Source organism: Myodes glareolus, chromosome 1 (genome assembly GCF_982192425.1).
Source record: "Myodes glareolus chromosome 1, mMyoGla1.1, whole genome shotgun sequence".
NCBI lineage: Eukaryota > Metazoa > Chordata > Mammalia > Rodentia > Cricetidae > Myodes > Myodes glareolus.
In genome coordinates this window covers 109,967,780-109,987,076 of record NC_142026.1, presented here as the reverse complement: position 1 = coordinate 109,987,076, position 19,297 = coordinate 109,967,780, and the positions used below count along the sequence as shown (strand labels likewise).

The following is a 19,297-nucleotide window of genomic DNA, read 5'->3' as shown; positions in this document are numbered from 1 at the left end:
AGCCAGCCTGGTCTACACAGTGAGTTCTCAGCCAGCCAGGAATACCAAAGAGATTCTGTGTCAAAACCACAATAGGACATTGTGTGTGCTACTTCCCCACGGTCCCCATTGTGATGTGTATTGTCGGGAGGTTTCTAAATCACCTCTACCTTTCTAGAACTTGAAAGCATTTCCTTGTCTCTCTCCTTCTATACATACAAGGAAGCCAGCTGGAGATTCAAACCAAAACAAAAACCACTCTCTATAAAATGAAATTAGACCATTTGCAAAAAATGCTTACCAAGTAGATATTTCAGAACAGGAGCAAAGACTCACTTTCCCCTATGACTAAACACAGAAAAGACAATGTGATTTTTCTGGGTCTATATGACAGAGATAAAACAAGATAATTCATGCTCCTTCCAATTTATTACAGAGATTTCCCCTCAAAGAGTAGTAGTTTTGGTGTCTAATTTATAAACAGTTACAGACAGCCACCACTGGGCGGGGCTGAAGCTTGGTTGGAGTACTTTCCTAGCAAACACAAGGTCCTGGGTTCTAGCCTGACACCGTAGCTCAGGAAGGCTGGTAGAGACCTATAGTCCCAACACTCAGGGCCATGGCAAAATGCTCAGAAGTTCAAGATCATCCTCAGCTCTGCAAAAAGCCAAGCAGGCTACATAACCCTGCCACAAACATATCTCACACACACACACACACACACACACACACACACACACACACACACACAAACAGCAATCAAATCACACCAGGCAAAATACAAAATTCTGAGAAAATGTGTAATTAGATAGACCGGTAACATAAAAAGATACAAAAATATGATTGTACAAAAATAGAGAGGTAAATACAGGGGTCAGAAAGGGTGAAAGGAGAAGCAAGATGGTGTCAGTAGTTGCAGGGAAGGAGGCATGGAGAGGAAGTGTCTGGTTCAGCCAGTGTGCTATACCACATTTTTATTCTGATCCTGGCTCAGTGTCGTGAATCACCAAAGCATTTCCACGTTCACTCACCTACACACTCCCGGTGCTCACTGACGGGAACTGTGGCTGTCCCATACCTTCACTGCTCTCCCGGATCGTCACCCCCATGCGCCTCACCCGTTCCTGTGCACACAGCAACTCTGACCGAGTTCTTTCATGCTTTTATTCTAATGTCAGACACTCAGAAGCTGCTGCAGGAAGGTGTTGTAATTAGTTTTTACGGCAAAGACCCATGGGCTGTTATTAAAGGACAAGTAATGCTGAAGACCCGAGAGCTTTCTCCAATGTGGTCACAGGGGAAGAGGAACAGATAAAGGCATCTGCTGATCCAAGGTCTTTCTTGAAGTACTGACATGTGCTTTAGTTTTAAATAAATGAAGCATTTGGGGCAGGAAGTAAGGGGTATGCATAATCAAGCAGTCTTTGTTAAAGTGTGGTCTTTCCAGTTACTGTCCCAGCTCAAGTTCTACAAAGTGCTCCTTACTATTTGCGGGGACAAGGTAGTTGTCCTGAGATGTTTACTTCTGCCGCTTGTGGGTGAGGGCCTGGCCATCATGGATAAGAGTCCTTGGCCCTAGGCCATGAAGGCTCTGCAAAAATTCATGGTGACTCGAGAGAAAATATTAAAGTAATTTACCTCTGTGCCCTTAGACACAGCAAAGGAGACAGGCAGACTCACAAGGCGGGTCAGATTTCAGGCCCTCTGCTTTAGATAGAGTGTGGGGCTAAAGAGGAATCTGTGGTTTTTAGTTAAACATCTGGTAGGGACCTGCTTCAGTACCAGTTAAAAAAGCCAAACCTGCGTTAGTAAATGCTATATTAGTAAATTAGAAAAATCATAAATCCGGGCACTTTGGAGCTCAGAAAAGAAGGTGTACTTAAAAACAATGGATCTGTGCATGAGGAGACCACATTTATGCCTCGAGGAAGCCAGATGTGCACTGAGGCCCTGTGTGATTGAAAGTGGTCTTCTTCTGCCACCAAGTGTTAGCATACACGTCTAACCCTGCAGGTTTCTCAGTTTAAATCACAGAAGCAGGAGGTCATTCTATGAGAAATATAAATCCAACAGGACTCATTATGAAAAGCACGGAGGTACACATACTACAGTCTAAGCATGTCAAACAGCAGCGGGGAAACACAACACCCCGCACTTACGAGGTCACAGAGTAATTTACTCAGATTTTCTGAGGCCAAATTTGTTTGATTTTTTTTTTAATTACACAGCGCAGTGGTCATCAGAATAGTTCATTTTAAAAGTTTCAATATACCAAGTACAATATCGTGAAATAAAAAATAAGCAAAACTCACATGAACACTGAATAAATTTCTCCTCTCGTTAGTAAAGTATGTAATTTCCAGGGAAAGCCTTTGGCTTCCCAGATCTGTCCTTCCCTCACTCAGCTCTGTTGGTGCAGGGGAATCTCCACACCAGGAGATTCAAGGGAGAGTTTCTGTATTTCCAAACTTCCAAACCTAACACACAGAACTTCCGGCTCCCCATTTGGTGTTGGTGACTTTTAGTACATGCAACCTATAAACAGGTATCCTTCTGGGAACAGGACCCCCAGAGCCCTAGGGACTTCTCTACCTCACACTGACCACTGCTGAGAATCTTCATGGGAACTCTTGAGGGGCACTCCTGGGAGCACCCTGGAGCACTCCCGGAGCACTCAGCTCTGCCCAGGATCTTAATGAGATATTTAACTTCCTAAACAAATTGTTACAGCTCCAACTTTGAATTTTATTTTTTTTTTTTTAGTTTAACATGGATAATAGTTTTTCGGGTTAATAGAGATGCTGGTGACTAGATGGAAAAAAGAAACACTAACCTCTATGACCTCATCTCCTCTGGTCATCAGTAGGTGGACCGTCTATCCATCCTGTGGTCTTAGATGCTTGCTTCTGCTGATCTACACCTGTTCTCTGCCTAGTGCATGGCTTTTTTTATATACCAATAGTCACCAGTCCCAACAATATAGCACTACCAGTATCTTGGGAGTGTTTCTATATCACACCCAAAATTATTTGCAGATGTCCTCCTAGAATGTCAAGTGAAATATGAAAGACAGGAGTTGGTGAGATGACTCAGGGCCACTTGCTGCCAAACCTGATGGCCTGAATTTGCTACCTGTAACCCAGAAGGTAGAAGGAGATGATGGACTCCTATAAATGGTCCTCCAACCTCCATATATGTGCACCATGATGTTTGTGTACTTACATATAAATGTAGTGTGTGTGTGTATAAGCATAATAAAAACAATTTTAAATAACACCTCATTAGGTTTCTCCTAGACACTAAATAAGCACCCTCCAAAGTCATGGAAAGCTTCAGGGCCTCAGAAGCCAGTGGCTTCCCCTCACTCCTGACTTGACATGGACATCTGACATGTTCATCACCATGAATTCTTACTAAATTCAGCTCGCCAAGGCTAGCTTTCACTGGAACCCAGCAAAATCCTAACCAGCTGACTAAAAATCCTTAATATGCCAAGGAAAGTTCACTCCATCCTAGAGATATTAATATCAGCTCTATTCAGAAATCTTTCAGAAAAACCACTGAAAGAACATCGGAATCTCAATCTTTACCTCTGAAATGCATTAAAAGACACATTAAGTGTTGTGCAAAGCAACCACCCAAACTATGGTACCCACTGTAATGATCTGCTCTGTCCCTTTAAGAGACAAGCCACACGCACTCCCTCCAGGACCATCTGCTGTCCACCCAGCAAAGCTGATCTTCATCATTCCTCTCAAAGAGGCAGCTTCAGTCTCTCCCTTCTCCCCACTTTTTCCCTTCCCCCCCTCCCCGCCACACTTCTCCCCTTCTTCAGCCCACTGCCTGCCACCATGTTGGGGACCTGCGGCATGGTCTCACTGCCCGCTGCCTGCTGCAGCCACTTGGGAACCTGCAGCCTTTTACTTAAACCATTATACAGATCTCTAACTATAGCATACATTCTAAATCTCATTTACTTTCTAATGCTGTTATAAAGTCCTTATAGTTATATACTTTAACACATGCTTAAAGCATTGATATGCATTATCATAACTGCCTTAACATTCCTCTATTGTAGACGTTATTTTTTTCTTTCCATTTTCATTTTTATATATTTTGAGAGAGGAACCTTTTTATAGCATTACTAATGTTTCCATAAATATCTTTATGCACAAAAAAACTTGCTTTTTAAGATTATTTTAAGATTTGTGTAATTATTCCTATTTTAATTATTTCTATTTTAATATTATAATAATATCAGGAGCAAAGGCATCTCGGTTAAAGAACACACATTTAAATTGTTTTGATTTCTGTATTCCATTTTATAGGTGTTTTGTCTGCATGTATATATGTTGTTGGAGTCCACTGAAGTGGATCTGTTCCACACTGACTAAAGGTCAGAGTTCAGGACTATTCATGCTCCTTCAAGGTTACTGACAAGAGGTTTGGCCTAAGGTGTGACTACAGGACCTAGGGTGTGGTTACTTGGTGTGTGGGGTATTAAAATGGTAATTACTTTGTTTGTTCCTTGTTTGTACCACGGTAAATAAGTCTTGCCTTCTTCCTCCCTTTTTGGGTTTGGGTATTTAAAGATCATGAGAAATAAACACAGGCAGATTCCGTGCTCACTGGGTTGCCCTCCAACTCTATTCTGTGTATGAACTCCAGGGTGGTTTGGGGTACACCCAGAAATCTGGGCATAACAGCCAGGTGAGGTTACATAGTTCAATCTTGAGGGTCAGAAAACTCAGGCAAGAAGACCTGGAGTTTGAGGCCAGCCTGGGCTACACAGTTGAGCAAAGATGAGCAAAGTTTCATTACCTTCATTCTGTAGCAATATAAATATATATGTATATATATATATATTAACTGTTTATATTATATAATTACAATTAAAATAACTTTTGAAAAAATAAAGAACTTGAAGTGCTTTGCATCCCATTTGCAAGTAGGAAAGGCAACTATTACCTGCTTCTCCCTCTTTTACTTTCTCATTTGCCTAAGTAACACTAGAAGCGCATGATTAAAGACAAGGAGAGTTCAGTTTAGGTTCTACTTGATTAGATTAAAGGACACCTTGGAAGCTGCTGACATCATCCCATTGATGCATAGGAAGGAGTTTCTAGAGAAAAGTCGCATGCAAGTCAGCATGGACTAGATGGGACATATAGACAGAAACCAGACAGACAATCAGAAGTCTCACCTTTTATGTAAGTTCTCAGTTCTCTGCGGTCAACCGCAGTTCAAAAGTATTAAACAGAAAATATGAGAAAGAGCTTCCTATGTTGGTAGAGACCTGTCATTCTAATACCTGGGAGGTTATAGGAGGAGGGCCTTGAATTCAAGGACAACCTGGGCAACTTACTGAGGCCTTGCCTCAAAATAAAAAAGGGGGAGCTGGCACTAGAGCTGAGGGGGAGGGAGAAGACATGTCTTAAGTTGTGCACCCTTCTGAGCAGCAAGAGACGCTCTGCCACCCTGTGCTACCCTGCCCCACCTAGGATGGGGATCATCCCTTTGCCAGGGTAGCCACAGTGCATACAGGACCCTCCCGTTAGCCACTGGTAACCATATCAGCTATCAGACTAGGCATCACAGTGCTCACATTTAAGTAATTCGTACCTTTACATAATAATGGCCCCAAAAGTGCATAGTAATGGCGGCATTTGCTATGTCAAAGATACATAGTACATTTATCATTTAAATGAATGAACACCCGCGTCTGAGGAAGCAACATATAGAGTGATTAGTATTATCTGTGGCTTCAGGCATTTACTGGGGACCTTGTTGTATCTCCTCCATAGAGAAGACAGAGTCTACTGTGATTTCTTTCAATAGATTAAATCTTCTAATCTCTACAGAATGCAATTTGATTTCAAGTCTATACACCATTTGAGCAGGGACTTTCCATTTTGATTACCAATTCAGACTTAAGCAGCCAGTCCTTGGCATGCAACAGAAACCGGATAAATATTTATGGAATCATAATCTGTAACAGATGCTCCTCATATAGAGAAATGAATGTGAGCTGGCCAGTGGAAGTTGGCCGGTGGGCAGGACAAACAGGAGACTGAGACTAAGACAGGTTCTTAGACACTGAGACGGGATTTTGAAACTCAAGGATGTGACCTTCCTGAAGGCAGGTAAACCTTCTGAGTCTCAAGTCCCTGTCCTCTACCGGGAGGAACTCAGTTCTATCCTGCTAAGTGCCCAGAAAGCACATATGAACAGTCTGGAAGGTTGAAATCGAGATCCTGGAGCATTTCTGCATCCCTTTGGTAAGTACCACTGGGTGCTCCCATCCTAAGTTAATATTGTCAAGGCAAAGCAACATTGTGAAATAGGGGAATTACCTTCACCACTGACTTGTCACTCTGGGATTAAGTGGGAAGCCACTTGGGAGAAGGCAATCCATTGAAAGCAAAACGAGAGAGACGAGTGAAGAAGTGAACGGTCAGTCTACAAGCTCTGCAGGTCGTTATTCAAGGCTTCAAACACTGTCACGTACAAAAATCATTTCCCCTAACATATCTTGCAACCAGGCCTCATGTAGATACTGGCGACTTTTTAAAAATAGCTATCAAAAATATACAAGATATCTTTTTGAGGGCATTTTTAACAATAGTGTGTAGAAGGTTCACAAGCACAGGATGGATCGACCAAACACATTTTAAAGAACAAAAAGAACTCTGAGAACAGAACATGCTAAACTGGCAGGGAGCAGGTTATACTTACTAACAAGAACGGCCTTCATTTTTAGAGCTACAAATGAGCCTTAAAAGGAGCAGAGAGAATGCAGAGCAGGGAGTAGATACTGATCTGCATGCTTATCTCAGATCTTCTGGTACAGCAGAGGCCAGCGAGTAACATAAGAAACCCCTGGGCTCAATTGGAGAAATCAAGAAAACGTGAGTGTGTGCGTGCGTGCGTGCGTGCGTGCGTGGGTGGGTGCGTGCGTGTGTGCGTGTGTGTGTGTGTATGCATGTGGGGGTAAAAGCACCATAGCTTAAGGAAGTTAAAAGACACTAGTCTTAGCTTGTCACTGTTACCCAACCTTATGGAAAAGTACTTAGGGGTAGGGTAGGGGTGTCCCACGGATAATTTTACATCCAGTCTGTGGTATCCTTGTTCCAGGCCCTGAGTGGAGGCGATTGTTGGAAGCTCAAAACTGTCTTTTAGAATCCCTGAAAAACCTACAAAAAGTAGAGCCCCAAAGCATCCCTCAACGCGGGCTAGAACAGAGGACTGCAATGAGCAGCAAGTGAATAGAGGCTAGCGCAGGAAACCCTGGGAGCGAAAGGAGGCAGAAGCAAGAAAGCAGAACAACTGAACTCTGGCGCCATCTACAGGCTCCTCCTGGGAGGAATCGCAAAAGAAGCAGCAGCCGCCAGGGGTGTCAGTGTGCAAACCACAGCCCACAGCCATGCAGCAAATCAGGCAGGGCTGTCATAGCCTCCTAGGAACACTGAGATCTTTAGCACCCTTGGATTGGAAATGAATTGACCTGAAGTCCCAGGAACAAGGAGGTTAGGGTGCCAAAAAATACAAAATGTCACACTACCAACCATGCTAAAGCCCGGGTGCCCTGGAAAGTAAGTCCAACGATACAAACGTGCACTCACCTGCTTCCTGAGCATTGGTGCTTTTGACAGCTTCATAAAGGTCAAGTGAGGCTTAAAACTTCTGCTTTCTCCTGCCAGGATGCCTTTTTCTTGAAATATCCTTTTTGCAGTTTCTGAAGAAAATAAGAGCACAAATGTTCCTGTAACGCATAGTTATCGTTAGTTATTGAAGGGCTGATTCAAGAGATGGTTATTGTATAATGAAGACAATCATATTACGGTTCCAATTTTGTGTTTCTATGGGTTCTGTGTGCGTGTGTCTACGTGTGCTTGTGCTTCTCATGTTTTTTCCTTTGTTTTCAGTTTTTTGTTGTTTATTTCTGTTTGTTTTCTAAAGACAGAGGGAGAAATAAGACATGGAGTTGGACGGGTGTTGTAAGGAGTGGGTTGCATTCTGCCGCCCAGCTAGCTTAACCCCCGAAATAACCACACAAAGATTGTATTAATTAAATCACTGCCTGGCCCATTATTTCTAGCCTCATATTGGCTAACTCTCACATCTCGATCTAACCTGTTTCTAATAATGCGTATCACCACTTGACTGTGGCTTACCGGCATGAGCCTAACCAACATCCGTCCTGGGCAGGAGAACCATGGTGCCTGCCTATCTCTGCTTTGTTCCTCCCAGAATTCTGTTCTGTCTTCTCCACCCACCTAAGGGCTGCCCAATCAAAAGGCCAAGGCAGTTTATTTATTCAACCAATGAAGGCAACGCAAATACAGAAGGACCTCCTACACCAGACGGGTTGGGAAGTGGGAAGGATCTGGAAGGAGACAGAGGAGGAGAAACCATGAGGATACATTGCATGAAAAGCAATTCAATTAAAAAAAATAGGAAGGAAAGAAGATAGCTACTTGGCATTTCTTAGAGACAAAGAAATTCGATGAGTGTGACAAGTGCTATGATTGCACAAAAGATAAGCTCCCAATGATCACAAACATGCAATAGGATGCACAAAACACTGATGTGCAAAGGGAGCCCCTCACATAAGTAAATCCATGTTTCCCAGGGTGATGCTGCCTCTAGGGACCATCTCAGTGATTTCCTTATGGTCTAGGAAAGGACTGGTTGGTCCACTGCCACCTTTTGTATCTAAAATTTCTGAGCAAGATGAAGCAAAGAACCTTCCCTAACAAGATAAGAAATGGGTCTTGGTCTAGTGAATAAAAATGACTTGTTCTGCAAGCATGAAGCCCTCAGTTCAGTTCCCTATCACCCACGTAATAAGCTGGGACTGGATGCACATGCCTGGAACATATATCCCCCACCTTACCCCTGCATTGTGGGCAGAGACACATGGTTCCTAGAAGCTGCCAGCCAGCTATTTCAGCTGAAATATGCTTCAATGAGAGACCATGTTGCAGGGCAATAAAATGGAAGGCAACAGAGAAAGACATCAGACATCCTGCTCTGGCCTCACCTGTGTGCAGCCACATACTCACATACACTACACACACACACACACACACACACATCCACTATAACATAAAGAACAAACACTGTGGGCTAAGCCTTTTGATTGTTACAGTTTAAAGCCTTGGGTATATAGGAGGAGAACCCCAGATGGAGCCAGCCCATCAACTTTCCAGGGTGAGCAAAAAGAACCAAAAGGAGAGAGCAAGACAGCTGAGTTCAGAGAGCAGAACACTTGGGCGTGAGACCCACATCAAGGCCACACTCTGGGGACCTGCAGAGCATTCCCCCAGAATACTCAGTCTAGAGCTGACCAGACATTTGTGCCAGGAAAATGCCTGGCGCTGGGAAGCATGCATTCCTGAGCACTGCAGGGAGCAGTGTCAGTGTTTACAAGTGTCAGAAATGCTTCCTCTTCCATTAGTGTATGGGTTATCCTCAAGGAGGGGCTCATTAGACATAAAAGCAGAAAGGGGACTGTGAGGGAGTGAAGAAAATAGTAACAAAATGGATGTATCTTGAAAACAGAGGGGAGTCTCAGAGGAAAGGGTCAACTACCAAGAAAGAGGGATGAGGAGGGCAGAGGTGGTGGAGGTACCACAACACTGATCTCTCCAGTGACCATGAAGACATGAACTATGTAGCATCCTGAACACAAAGGAGAAAAGAAAATTTTGGTCCACAAAACTCTACATAGAAAACACTGAGCACAGACAGGATGTCATCCTGGAAAGATTATTACACAGTTAACAAGAAAGAACTAATTAGAGTTTCCCAACTGACGTCTTGGCAGTTTAATACTGCTGTCAGTACACAAGCCACATGCTAGAACATGCAAACAGGAACCTGGAATTTCTTGCCCCGTGTGTTAAAAACTCATATTCTTGAAGGACTGTTAATAAACACCTTTTCAGGTTATCTTTATCCAAAAGTGGCTTGAGGGAAAGTTAATACAATTAACTAAATTCAAGGAATAAAGCTGAACTCCAAAAAACAATGCAGAGGAGATGGTTAAGTGGGTAAGAGCACTTGATTCCCAAGCATAAAGACCCAAGCTTGGATCCCCAGCACCCACAGAAGTCCAGCATGGCTTACACCTTCTGCTATGAGGGTGGGGGCAGAAGCAAGAGGGTAGACAGACAAGGCAGACCGCCAACTGAGCCTTAAAATAGCAAGTTCCAGATTCAAGAGAGTCCCTGTTTCAAGAGAATAAGGTGGAAAGTGACGGGGTAAGTCACCTATCTACATGTGGGCACACAGGCACATGCATTGGCATGCACACACATGCACATCTCCCACATGAGTCTATGCACAAGACAGCCTTTCTTTTATAGTAGTGGAGAAGGAAGTGAGGAGGAATTGGCCTAACTTCTACTCTGGTCATGCTTCCCTCCACACAGTCCTGAGACAGAACTCCTTAAAAATAAAAAGTGTTGGGTCAGCAAGATGTCACCACACCTGGAGAGAACAGACCGCTGCAAGCTGTCCTCTGTCCTTCACGTGTGTGCTATGACAAGCACATGTAGACACACACACATACAAACACACACAAATAAATGCAAAAAATGAAGGGTTTTTCTATGCAATACTGGAGCCAATTGTATGCATAAGTTGTAGACCCCAATTTTGGTTGGAGACCAGAAATCATGAATGATGGATAGATGCAAAATTATTTGCATTAAAAACAAAGTCTGGCATAAGAACGCCAGTGTAAGAGCTCAGTTTTTTGGCCAGAGAACTTAAAATAAAACAGATACATATCACCTTTGCTAAGAAAATAAAGGACTTCACTGTAATAACAGGTCTACATGAAAGGCTCTGGCTATAATTCAGAGAGAACAGCAGAGTTTCAGAACAGAAACACCTGAATAAACACCTTACTACAAAACCACAAAGACACGTTCACTAATGCCACACCCCAAGTGCTGGGATCTAAAGTCTTTAGATTTTATTCTAAGCATAATGTGGAAATTAGGGGTGGAAGCCCAGCAAGAAAAATTTCTATGAGACAATAACTGTCTTCACTCATCTATACTTTGACTAGAGTAAGCATTCTGAAATTCCAGATGGTCCTAAGAGCACTTCTTCCCTAGACTGTATTTTTGTTGAAAATGGCCACTCACGGACTGTCATAATACGTTGGGTGGGGGGTTGGGCAGAAAGTATCTAGCTCTTTAGTACCCATGTGGGATCCACGGAGACCTACACCATGTCTGACTTCTGAAGCTAGGCTGTAACGGGCTTTCTTTTGTGCCACAAATCAGCTATCAAATTATGACATGGAGACTTATTAGTTCTGAATGCTCAGCCTTGTCTTATGCTTGTCCTACTAGCTCTTATAACTTATTTTAACCTGTTTCTCTTCATCTGCGCTTTGCCTTAGAGATTTTTACCTTTCTTTCATTCTGGATGTCCCACTTAGCATTTGGATGGTGGGCCCAGATGTTTCCCCCTCCTTCTCCCTCATTTTCTCTAATCTCCTCTTGAGCCTCGATTCTCTCTCCTACTTATTCTCTCGGCCCACAAGCCCCACCAATCCTTCTACTGCCTAACTATTAGCCATTCAGCTCTTTACTAGACTGATCAGGTGCCTTAGGCAGGCAAAGCAACGTCTTTACATTGTAAGCAAGCTCAGCATAAACAAATGTAGCACATCTCTACACAGTGTAACATTCCACAACACTAGGTCCTCCCCTTTTCCAGTACACAAGGACTTTCTACAGTGTCTGTCCCTCCCCGCCCAGCATAGAGAGCAGCAACAAGACTGTCTGAGATCCTTCACTGTCTTCCTGCAACTCTTGAGCACAGCAGCTGAGGCGGGAGAGGCAGAACACTCACTATGGGGCCAACTGGAACAGGATATGTGATCATACCTTCATTTCCTCTCCATTGACTGCTGGGGGTACAGGGAAATCTGACTTCTGCCTTAGTACATTTCTCCAGAAATCAGAGGCTCTGGCCTCTGTGGTTTTCTGCTGTTTGGTCACAAGAGGATGGCAGGGAGAAGTCACAACTTTGCTTGGCCTCTAACTACATCTATAATTGTATCTTCTCTTAACATGAGACACAGAAAAAAACTGATTACTGTGCATTGCTGTCAAAACCACTATCTCTATCTCTACTCTTTCTCTGTTTATCATTTGGATCACTGGGGGAAGCAGGGTGGAGGGGGGCAAGCAAGAGAAGACAGAAGGAGAAGCTTCAGTCACTACCTTGTGCTGTCCCGCTGTGTACTGACATCCTTATTGTGGTAGTTTGCTTTTCAAATGCTTTCTAAATGCCGGTGTATACTGTGACACATATACTGATTTATGTTATGTGAATTTGAGATATGTATAAAAACCCTTCTGCTAGCTATTGCCATCACATGGCTTTTCTTCCATCTTCTACGGAAGTAAAGAGCATACAACAAAAATACAACAAAACATTAAACGACTGGGAAATCAGTGCCTGTTAGCTGAGAGCGGAGACTGCAACCTTGGCTGACTAAGCAGGGAAGGAGTTCACATAAGAACTTAGAAGAGGCCAGGGAGCATGGAAGGCTATGAAGTCAAGAAGATGCTCCAAGGTCTATGGAGCCCAAGATAGTCATAGTCTCTTCTCCTGACCACTGGGTGCCACAGCTGGCCCACTGAAGCCAGAGGGCATCTGATCAGGCATGAGGTTTAGAGGAATCATACAAAGGGCAGCCAATCAGAAAGCCCAGAATCCAGCAAGAGCACGTCATGAAGCAAGCAATCTATATTCACCACACACACTATCCTCTACTGCAATTTCACTTTAGTCATTTCTACATTGACACATTCTTGGCTGCCAGAAGACGAATCAGAGATGAAATATTAGGCTGAATACATAAGGTGTTATTTTCTTAAGTCAAAACTACTTGAACATTGACAAAGACCTATGGCTTAACCATACCAGGGTGGGCTAATGTACTAAATTCCTAAGGTTTGACCCATGGGATTAAGGTATAATTTGAAGATTTGAATTTCAATCTTTAAATAGTAAAGAATTATCACTTAGCAGAATTATCACCAGGGAACAGATCCAGCAGAAAGATGTGGACACACAATACCATTTGCTGGTTTTATTTACTGAGCACATACCCCTGGCGCATAGGCCCAGTAGCTTCTGAGGGCAAGTGTCCAATACACAGGACTCCTGGTTCTGTGAACTACCAGGAACTACAGTGGGAAAAAAGGATTCTAACAGTCCACACAGAGGCAGGAGGCATCTGGGCCGCTCTTTGCTACCTGCATTAGATTTTTGCATATTACTTATTTGACATAACATTCAAGGGCATCTAAAGAAACGTGTTTAAATTTACTTGTTTTAGTTACATCTGATTTTGACATAACTTCTCTGATTACTCTCTTGGCCTAAAATCATTGGTGATATTTATTCACAATACTCTTAAATATTTGTCACAGAGCACATTTAACTTCATTAGTGTTTTCTCTGTATAGTACCTTTTCTAGGTTTATAGAAACGGGAAAAGGAATGTCTTCTTTCTGAGGGGTATTGATCTTGTTTCTAATAACAGCATAATCTATTGCTTAGCTGAGTTTTGGATAGTGACTATACATACATCACTTTTGAGGTAAAAGTTTCCACTAATGTAAAAAAATTACATGTCATTTTTCATCTGTGTTAACTTTTACTCTGGAGGGGAGCTCATGAATAATTAAAGAGGCTGTCAATTCCTCCTATGTAACACAGAAATTCCCTCAAGCACAAAATTGAAAATCACACAACAAATACATCAGACATCCTTCAAACGTCAACTCTGGCTGCTTCCTAAATAATATAATTTATCTCAGAAATAAAGGTGAAAAGAGTTGCCTAAGAACAATTCATTTGAAATATGTTTTGTGGGGCGGTAAGATGTCTCAGGGGACCTGAAGGCGTTTGTGCAGTGTTGACAACCAGAGTCTAAACATGGAGCCATGTGGTGGAAGGCAACAATAGACTCCTGCAGGTTGTCTAAGACACATATGCACAAAGACAAATGCAATCAAATGTTTAAGTACATTTTTAAGAGACTAGAAACCCTTGTTAAAATTAGAACAATTTAATAAACACTTTGATGAACCTAAGAAAAAGAGCTTCATTTTTTTGATTTTACATATGTATCTTCATATAGGTTTTATTAAAATGAATTCTTTAAAAGTGTGGCAGCAATAAACTCGTACTTAAAAATAAAGAAGTCATTAAATATTGTTTTTTTAAGATTTCTTTATTTATTACGCATACAGTGTTCTGCCTGCAGGCCAAAGAAGGACACCAGATCTCACTATAGCAAGACTGTGAGCAAGCATGTGGTTGCTGGGAATTGAACTCAGGACCTTCGGGAGAGCAGTCAGTGCTCTGAAGCTCTGAACTACCTCTCCAGCCCATAAACATTGTTTCAAAGGAAACTATTAAACTGATTTTAACAGAATCCTGTATTTTGAATTATATACCTTTTTTTTCAAACCACATATTTCCCTTTCTTCTCTTTGAACATTTCCTAAGGCTGTTTTTATGACAACAGTGTAACTGGAACCTTAGGAATTAGGGTTCCCGACAGAAACACCATGCTAAGAATGAAAGCAGTCCAGACAACAGCCCAATAGTCCAAGCATCAGGAAAACGACTCCTCTCTTAGGGGAAGTCTAACTCTCAGTACCCTGACCAGCACAGCTTCCTAGCTCTTCTTCCACCTTTCCTATACACTTCTGCGAGGAGGCAGCTAAGATAGGTAAAGAATTCCATTCCCGAATTTTGTGCAAAATTGCAAATACACTCATTTTTATATCATATACTTAAGTAGGTGCATCTGTATGTATATGCAGACATATACACACAATATCTCTTCCTATTAATATAGGCCTACTTGGAGCCTAGAGCCAAGCTTTACAGCCACAGGTCTAATAAAAATACACACACACACACACACACACACACAGGTACATAGGATATTATCTGATGGTGTCTCCCAGTTAGAGAATTAATATTTCAGAGGAATAAAATTTACAGGGAATAAACTTCCTAATTTATTCATGTTAGATTACAGAATAATGGCTTCCTTTTTTGTGACATTTTCTTCCTTAGTACTTACTGTACTCGGTGCTTACTTTCCACCATTTCCCTTCCCTCAGGCTGGTCCCCTTCATTCCCAGGAGGCATCTCTCCTTTTACTTTCAGGTCACACAAATTCTATTCCTGTGGTAGTCTGAATGAGCATGTCCCCCACAGGCTCATCTATTTCAACAGTTAGTCCTTAGCTGGTGTCACTGTTTGGGGAGGTTTAGGAGATACAGCCTCCACAGAGAAAGTACGTTGCTAGAGTGCACTTTTGGAGTTTAAAGACTTGGCCCTTTCCAGTTCTCTCTCTGCTACATGTTTGCCATTGAAAATAAGAGCATGCAGCTTCCTGCTTTAGCAACCATGCCAGCTGCTGCCATTTCTTTTTGCCATGAAGGACTCTCATCCCTCCAGAAACATGTGTCCAAATAAACTCTGCCTTCTATAAGATGCCTACTAAGTATAATTACTCACTTCTGCTCCTGTTATACAAAAGCTTTTTTTTTCTTTTTTTGGTTTTTTGAGACAGAGTTACTCTGTAGCTTTGAAGGCTGTCTCAGAACTAGCTCTTGTAGATCAGACTAGCCTCGAACTCACAAAGATCTGCCTGCCTCTGCCTCCCGAGTGCTGGGATTAAAGGCGTGTACCACCACCACCCTACTACAAAAGCTTTTTAATTTCACTCAATGCCACTTGTCAGTTCTTGGGATTGTTTTCTGTGCTACTGCAATGTTTTTCAGAAAGCCCTTATCTATGCATAGACTTGAAATGTTTTGCTGGAGTAGGAGGGCCTTCTGTCTATATGTTACTTTCATTGGTCAAATATAGAAACTGCCTGGGCCTTTTGATAGGACAGCAGCTTAGATAGGCAGAGTAGACCGAACAGAATGCTGGAAGAAGGAAAGCAGAGTCAGCAGACGCCATGAAGCTCTGGCCTGAGAGGGACGTAGGTTAGAATCTTCCCGGTAGGCCACAACCCCGTGGTGAAACACAGATTACTAGATATGAGTTAAAGCAAGATGTGAGAGTTAGCCAAGAGGCTAGATATAATGGACCAGGCAGTGTTTAAATGAATACAGTTTCTGTGTAATTATTTTGGGTAAAGCTAGCCGCGTGCCGGGAACACAGCCCACCGCTTCCTATTACTATATTTTGCCTTATTTTCCTCTAGTCTTTCAGAATTCCAGGTCTTCTCTAAGGCCTTTGATCCATTTTGATTGGTAAAGCATATCAGGAATATGGCTGTACTCTTTCACGCGTACCTATCTAGTTTTCCCAACACCAGATATTTAAGAGGCACTCTATTCCACATATATATGTATCTGGCACCTTTTCAAAGATTAGGTGGTTATAGTTATGTGTATTTTGATTCCTTGATCCTCTATTCCATGCTACTGAGCTATGAGTCCATTCTGTGTGGATCTTGCTGTTTTTGCTCCTATGACTCTGTAGTGATTTTAAGATCAGTATTGCAATACCACCACCAGTGTTGTTTCTGCTAAGGATTGCTTTGGCTGTGGGGGGAGGTCTTTTGTGTTTTTGTGAATTTCAGACTTTTTTTTCCTAGTTCTGTGAAGAATATCATTGGAATTTCAATGAGGATTGTGCTGAATCTACAGCTAAGCATTCATTTTTAAAAAGTCATGCAATATTAATTTTGCTGATCCATGAGCATAAGAAGTCTTTGAATCTTCTAGTATCTTCACTCCTTGGTTAGGTTTACTCCTAGGTTTGTAGTTGTGTGTGTGTGTGTGTGTGCGTGTGTGTGTGTGTTTTATTTTATTTTCATTGTTGTTTGATTGTGTTAAGCTATTATGAATGTGGTTATTTTTTCTGATTTCTTTCTCTCCAAGTTCATTATTAGATTATACATTTCTAAAAAGCTTCTGATCATTTTTGTTTTATTTGACTGCTGTTGTGACTAAGTATTGTGTAGATCAGGCTGGCCTGGATGTCTGCAGGAAGATCATGGAGTGCTGGCCTTACAGAAATATACCACATGCCTCAGATACATGCCACCATGCCTCAGATACATGCCACCATGCCTCAGATACATGCGACCATGCCTCAAGGTACATGCCACCATGCTTCATATACATGTCACTATGCCTTGCTAAAACCACTGATTTCTGTATGTTGATTTGCACCTGGCACTTTGCTGAATGTAGTTTTCTAATCTATAAATATTTTAGCAGCATCTGGACTCTTTAGTTAGTAGGTTTGTGTTATTTACAAGCAGGGATATTTTTATTTCCTCACTGTCTCCTGCTCTTATCCTTTCTATTTTGCTCTCTGTCTTGTTGATTCAGGTAAGACTTCCAGACTATATTAAATAGATCAAAGTTAGCACCTCTGTCTCATTTCTAACCTTAGAGAAAATGCTTTCAGAATTTCTCCATAGTATGATGCTGGCTATAGGCTTGTCATATATAGTCTCTATTATGCTGAGGCATATTTATTCCATTTTAAGACTTCTATCATTCTGGGATTTTTATGAATCCATTAAGATGAACATGTAATTTCTGTCTCTAAGCCTAGTAATGTACTATATTATATTAATTTATTTGCTTATGTTCAACCATCTTGTATCCCCATAATGAAACCAACTTGTTCATGGTATATGATCTTCTTAGTGCACTCCTGAATTCAGTTTGCAAGTATTTGGTTGATAATTTCTATGTTCATGTCCAACAGAACAACTGTTCTATAAATTTTTCTTTTTTGTTGTGTCTCTATCTGGTTTTGATCTCAGGTAATAATACTGGAAGTTTATAGTTTATTTCCTCCAAAGAAAATACCAAACAATAAAGATTTAAGATGATTACAGATATTATTTTCCATTATTACCACCAACCACATAGCAGTCAACAACCATCTATGGCTCCAGTTCAAGGGGATCTGATGCCCTCTTCTGGCCTCTGAAGGCAGCAGGCTACAATCTACACAGACATACATGCAGGCAAAACACCCATACACATTACAATTTTTGTTTGTTTTGTTTGTTTGTTTTTGTCTTTCATGAGAGGGTTTCTCTGTGTAGCCCTGGCTGTCCTGGAACTCATTCTGTAGACCAGTCTGTTCTGGAACTCACTGAGATCCACCCGCCTCTGCTTCTTGAGTGCTGGGACTAAAGGCATATACCACTGCTGCTCAGTTAAAAATAAAATTATTTTTTAATGTCACATTAAAAAACTAGAGTTTGTAATTTGCATAAGCCAACTGTACTTGATAAATGAGCTATAAAACGGCCATCATCAATTGTGTGAACTTTTTACAGATAGCTCTCTGTTTTGCTGCAAAGGCTACTCCCACTCAAAGAGTAATTCACTGGGCAGAGTGGCCCATGTAGCCCTGTCACTTAGGATGCTGGGGCAGAAAAGTTTGAGGGTCAAGTCAGCTGGACCTTCATGGCAAGACTCTCCAAAAAAGAAAAACTACTCCAAATAGAACTGGCAACTGCATCTTCCTTAGCCTATCGATCAGATCTGTTAGAATGACTGATGCCAATTTGTAGGAGCAGGCCACATGTTCATCCCGGCTGCCACACAGAAACTGTATTATTTAAAACACTGCTTGGGCCATTAGCTCTAACTTCTTATTGGCTAACTCTTACATCTTAATTTAGTCCATCTCCATTAATCTGTGTATCACCATGAGGCTGTGGCTTACCGGGTAAAATTCCCAGCATCTGTCCATGGCTTCTCCAACTCTGCCCTTCTTTCTCCCAGCATTCAGTCTGTCTTCCCTGCTTTCTTAAGTTCTGCCCTATCAACAGGCCAAGGCAATTTCTTTATTCATTAATGGTAATCACAGCACACGGAGGGGACTCCCACATCACTAACCGTCTTAGCAAAGACTACAGAGATTTGCCTGCTTTTCTGAAATAGATGAGCTGCTGCTGCTTCCCTGCTTTTAGACTTTCTCCTTTCACATACTGGGGATTAGACCAGGGCTCTGTGAGTGCTGGGCAAGTACCCTGTGCCTGAGCTACATCCTGAACTAAATTCTTTAAAATGCCATCTTAAAGTGTTTTTGCAGAAAAACTTTGTAAGGCAAAACCTCATGCTTTTCACATTGTTTCTCACAAACACACAGGTCCCGTATCTATAAATAACAGGCACAATTTGTCTGAAGTAAACATGTGAGCGCACTGGTCAGTAAAAAGAAATTATGTTTCTCTCTCTGTGTGTGTGTGTGTGTGTGTGTGTGCACGCGC

At 41.9% G+C, this 19,297-nt stretch overlaps 1 protein-coding gene across 6 annotated transcripts in view; it reads right to left on the bottom strand.

The window, feature by feature from the left end:
* Window positions 1-19,297, bottom strand: part of Akap7 (A-kinase anchoring protein 7) — a 133,853-nt gene that overhangs the window by 67,368 nt on the left and 47,188 nt on the right. For all 6 annotated transcript variants that reach the window (XM_085689451.2, XM_085689435.2, XM_085689445.2 and 3 more), the window contains exon 6: window positions 7,602-7,714. In XM_085689451.2, the coding sequence (XP_085545577.2) occupies window positions 7,602-7,714 (113 nt within the window). The remainder of the gene's footprint in view (window positions 1-7,601; window positions 7,715-19,297) is intronic.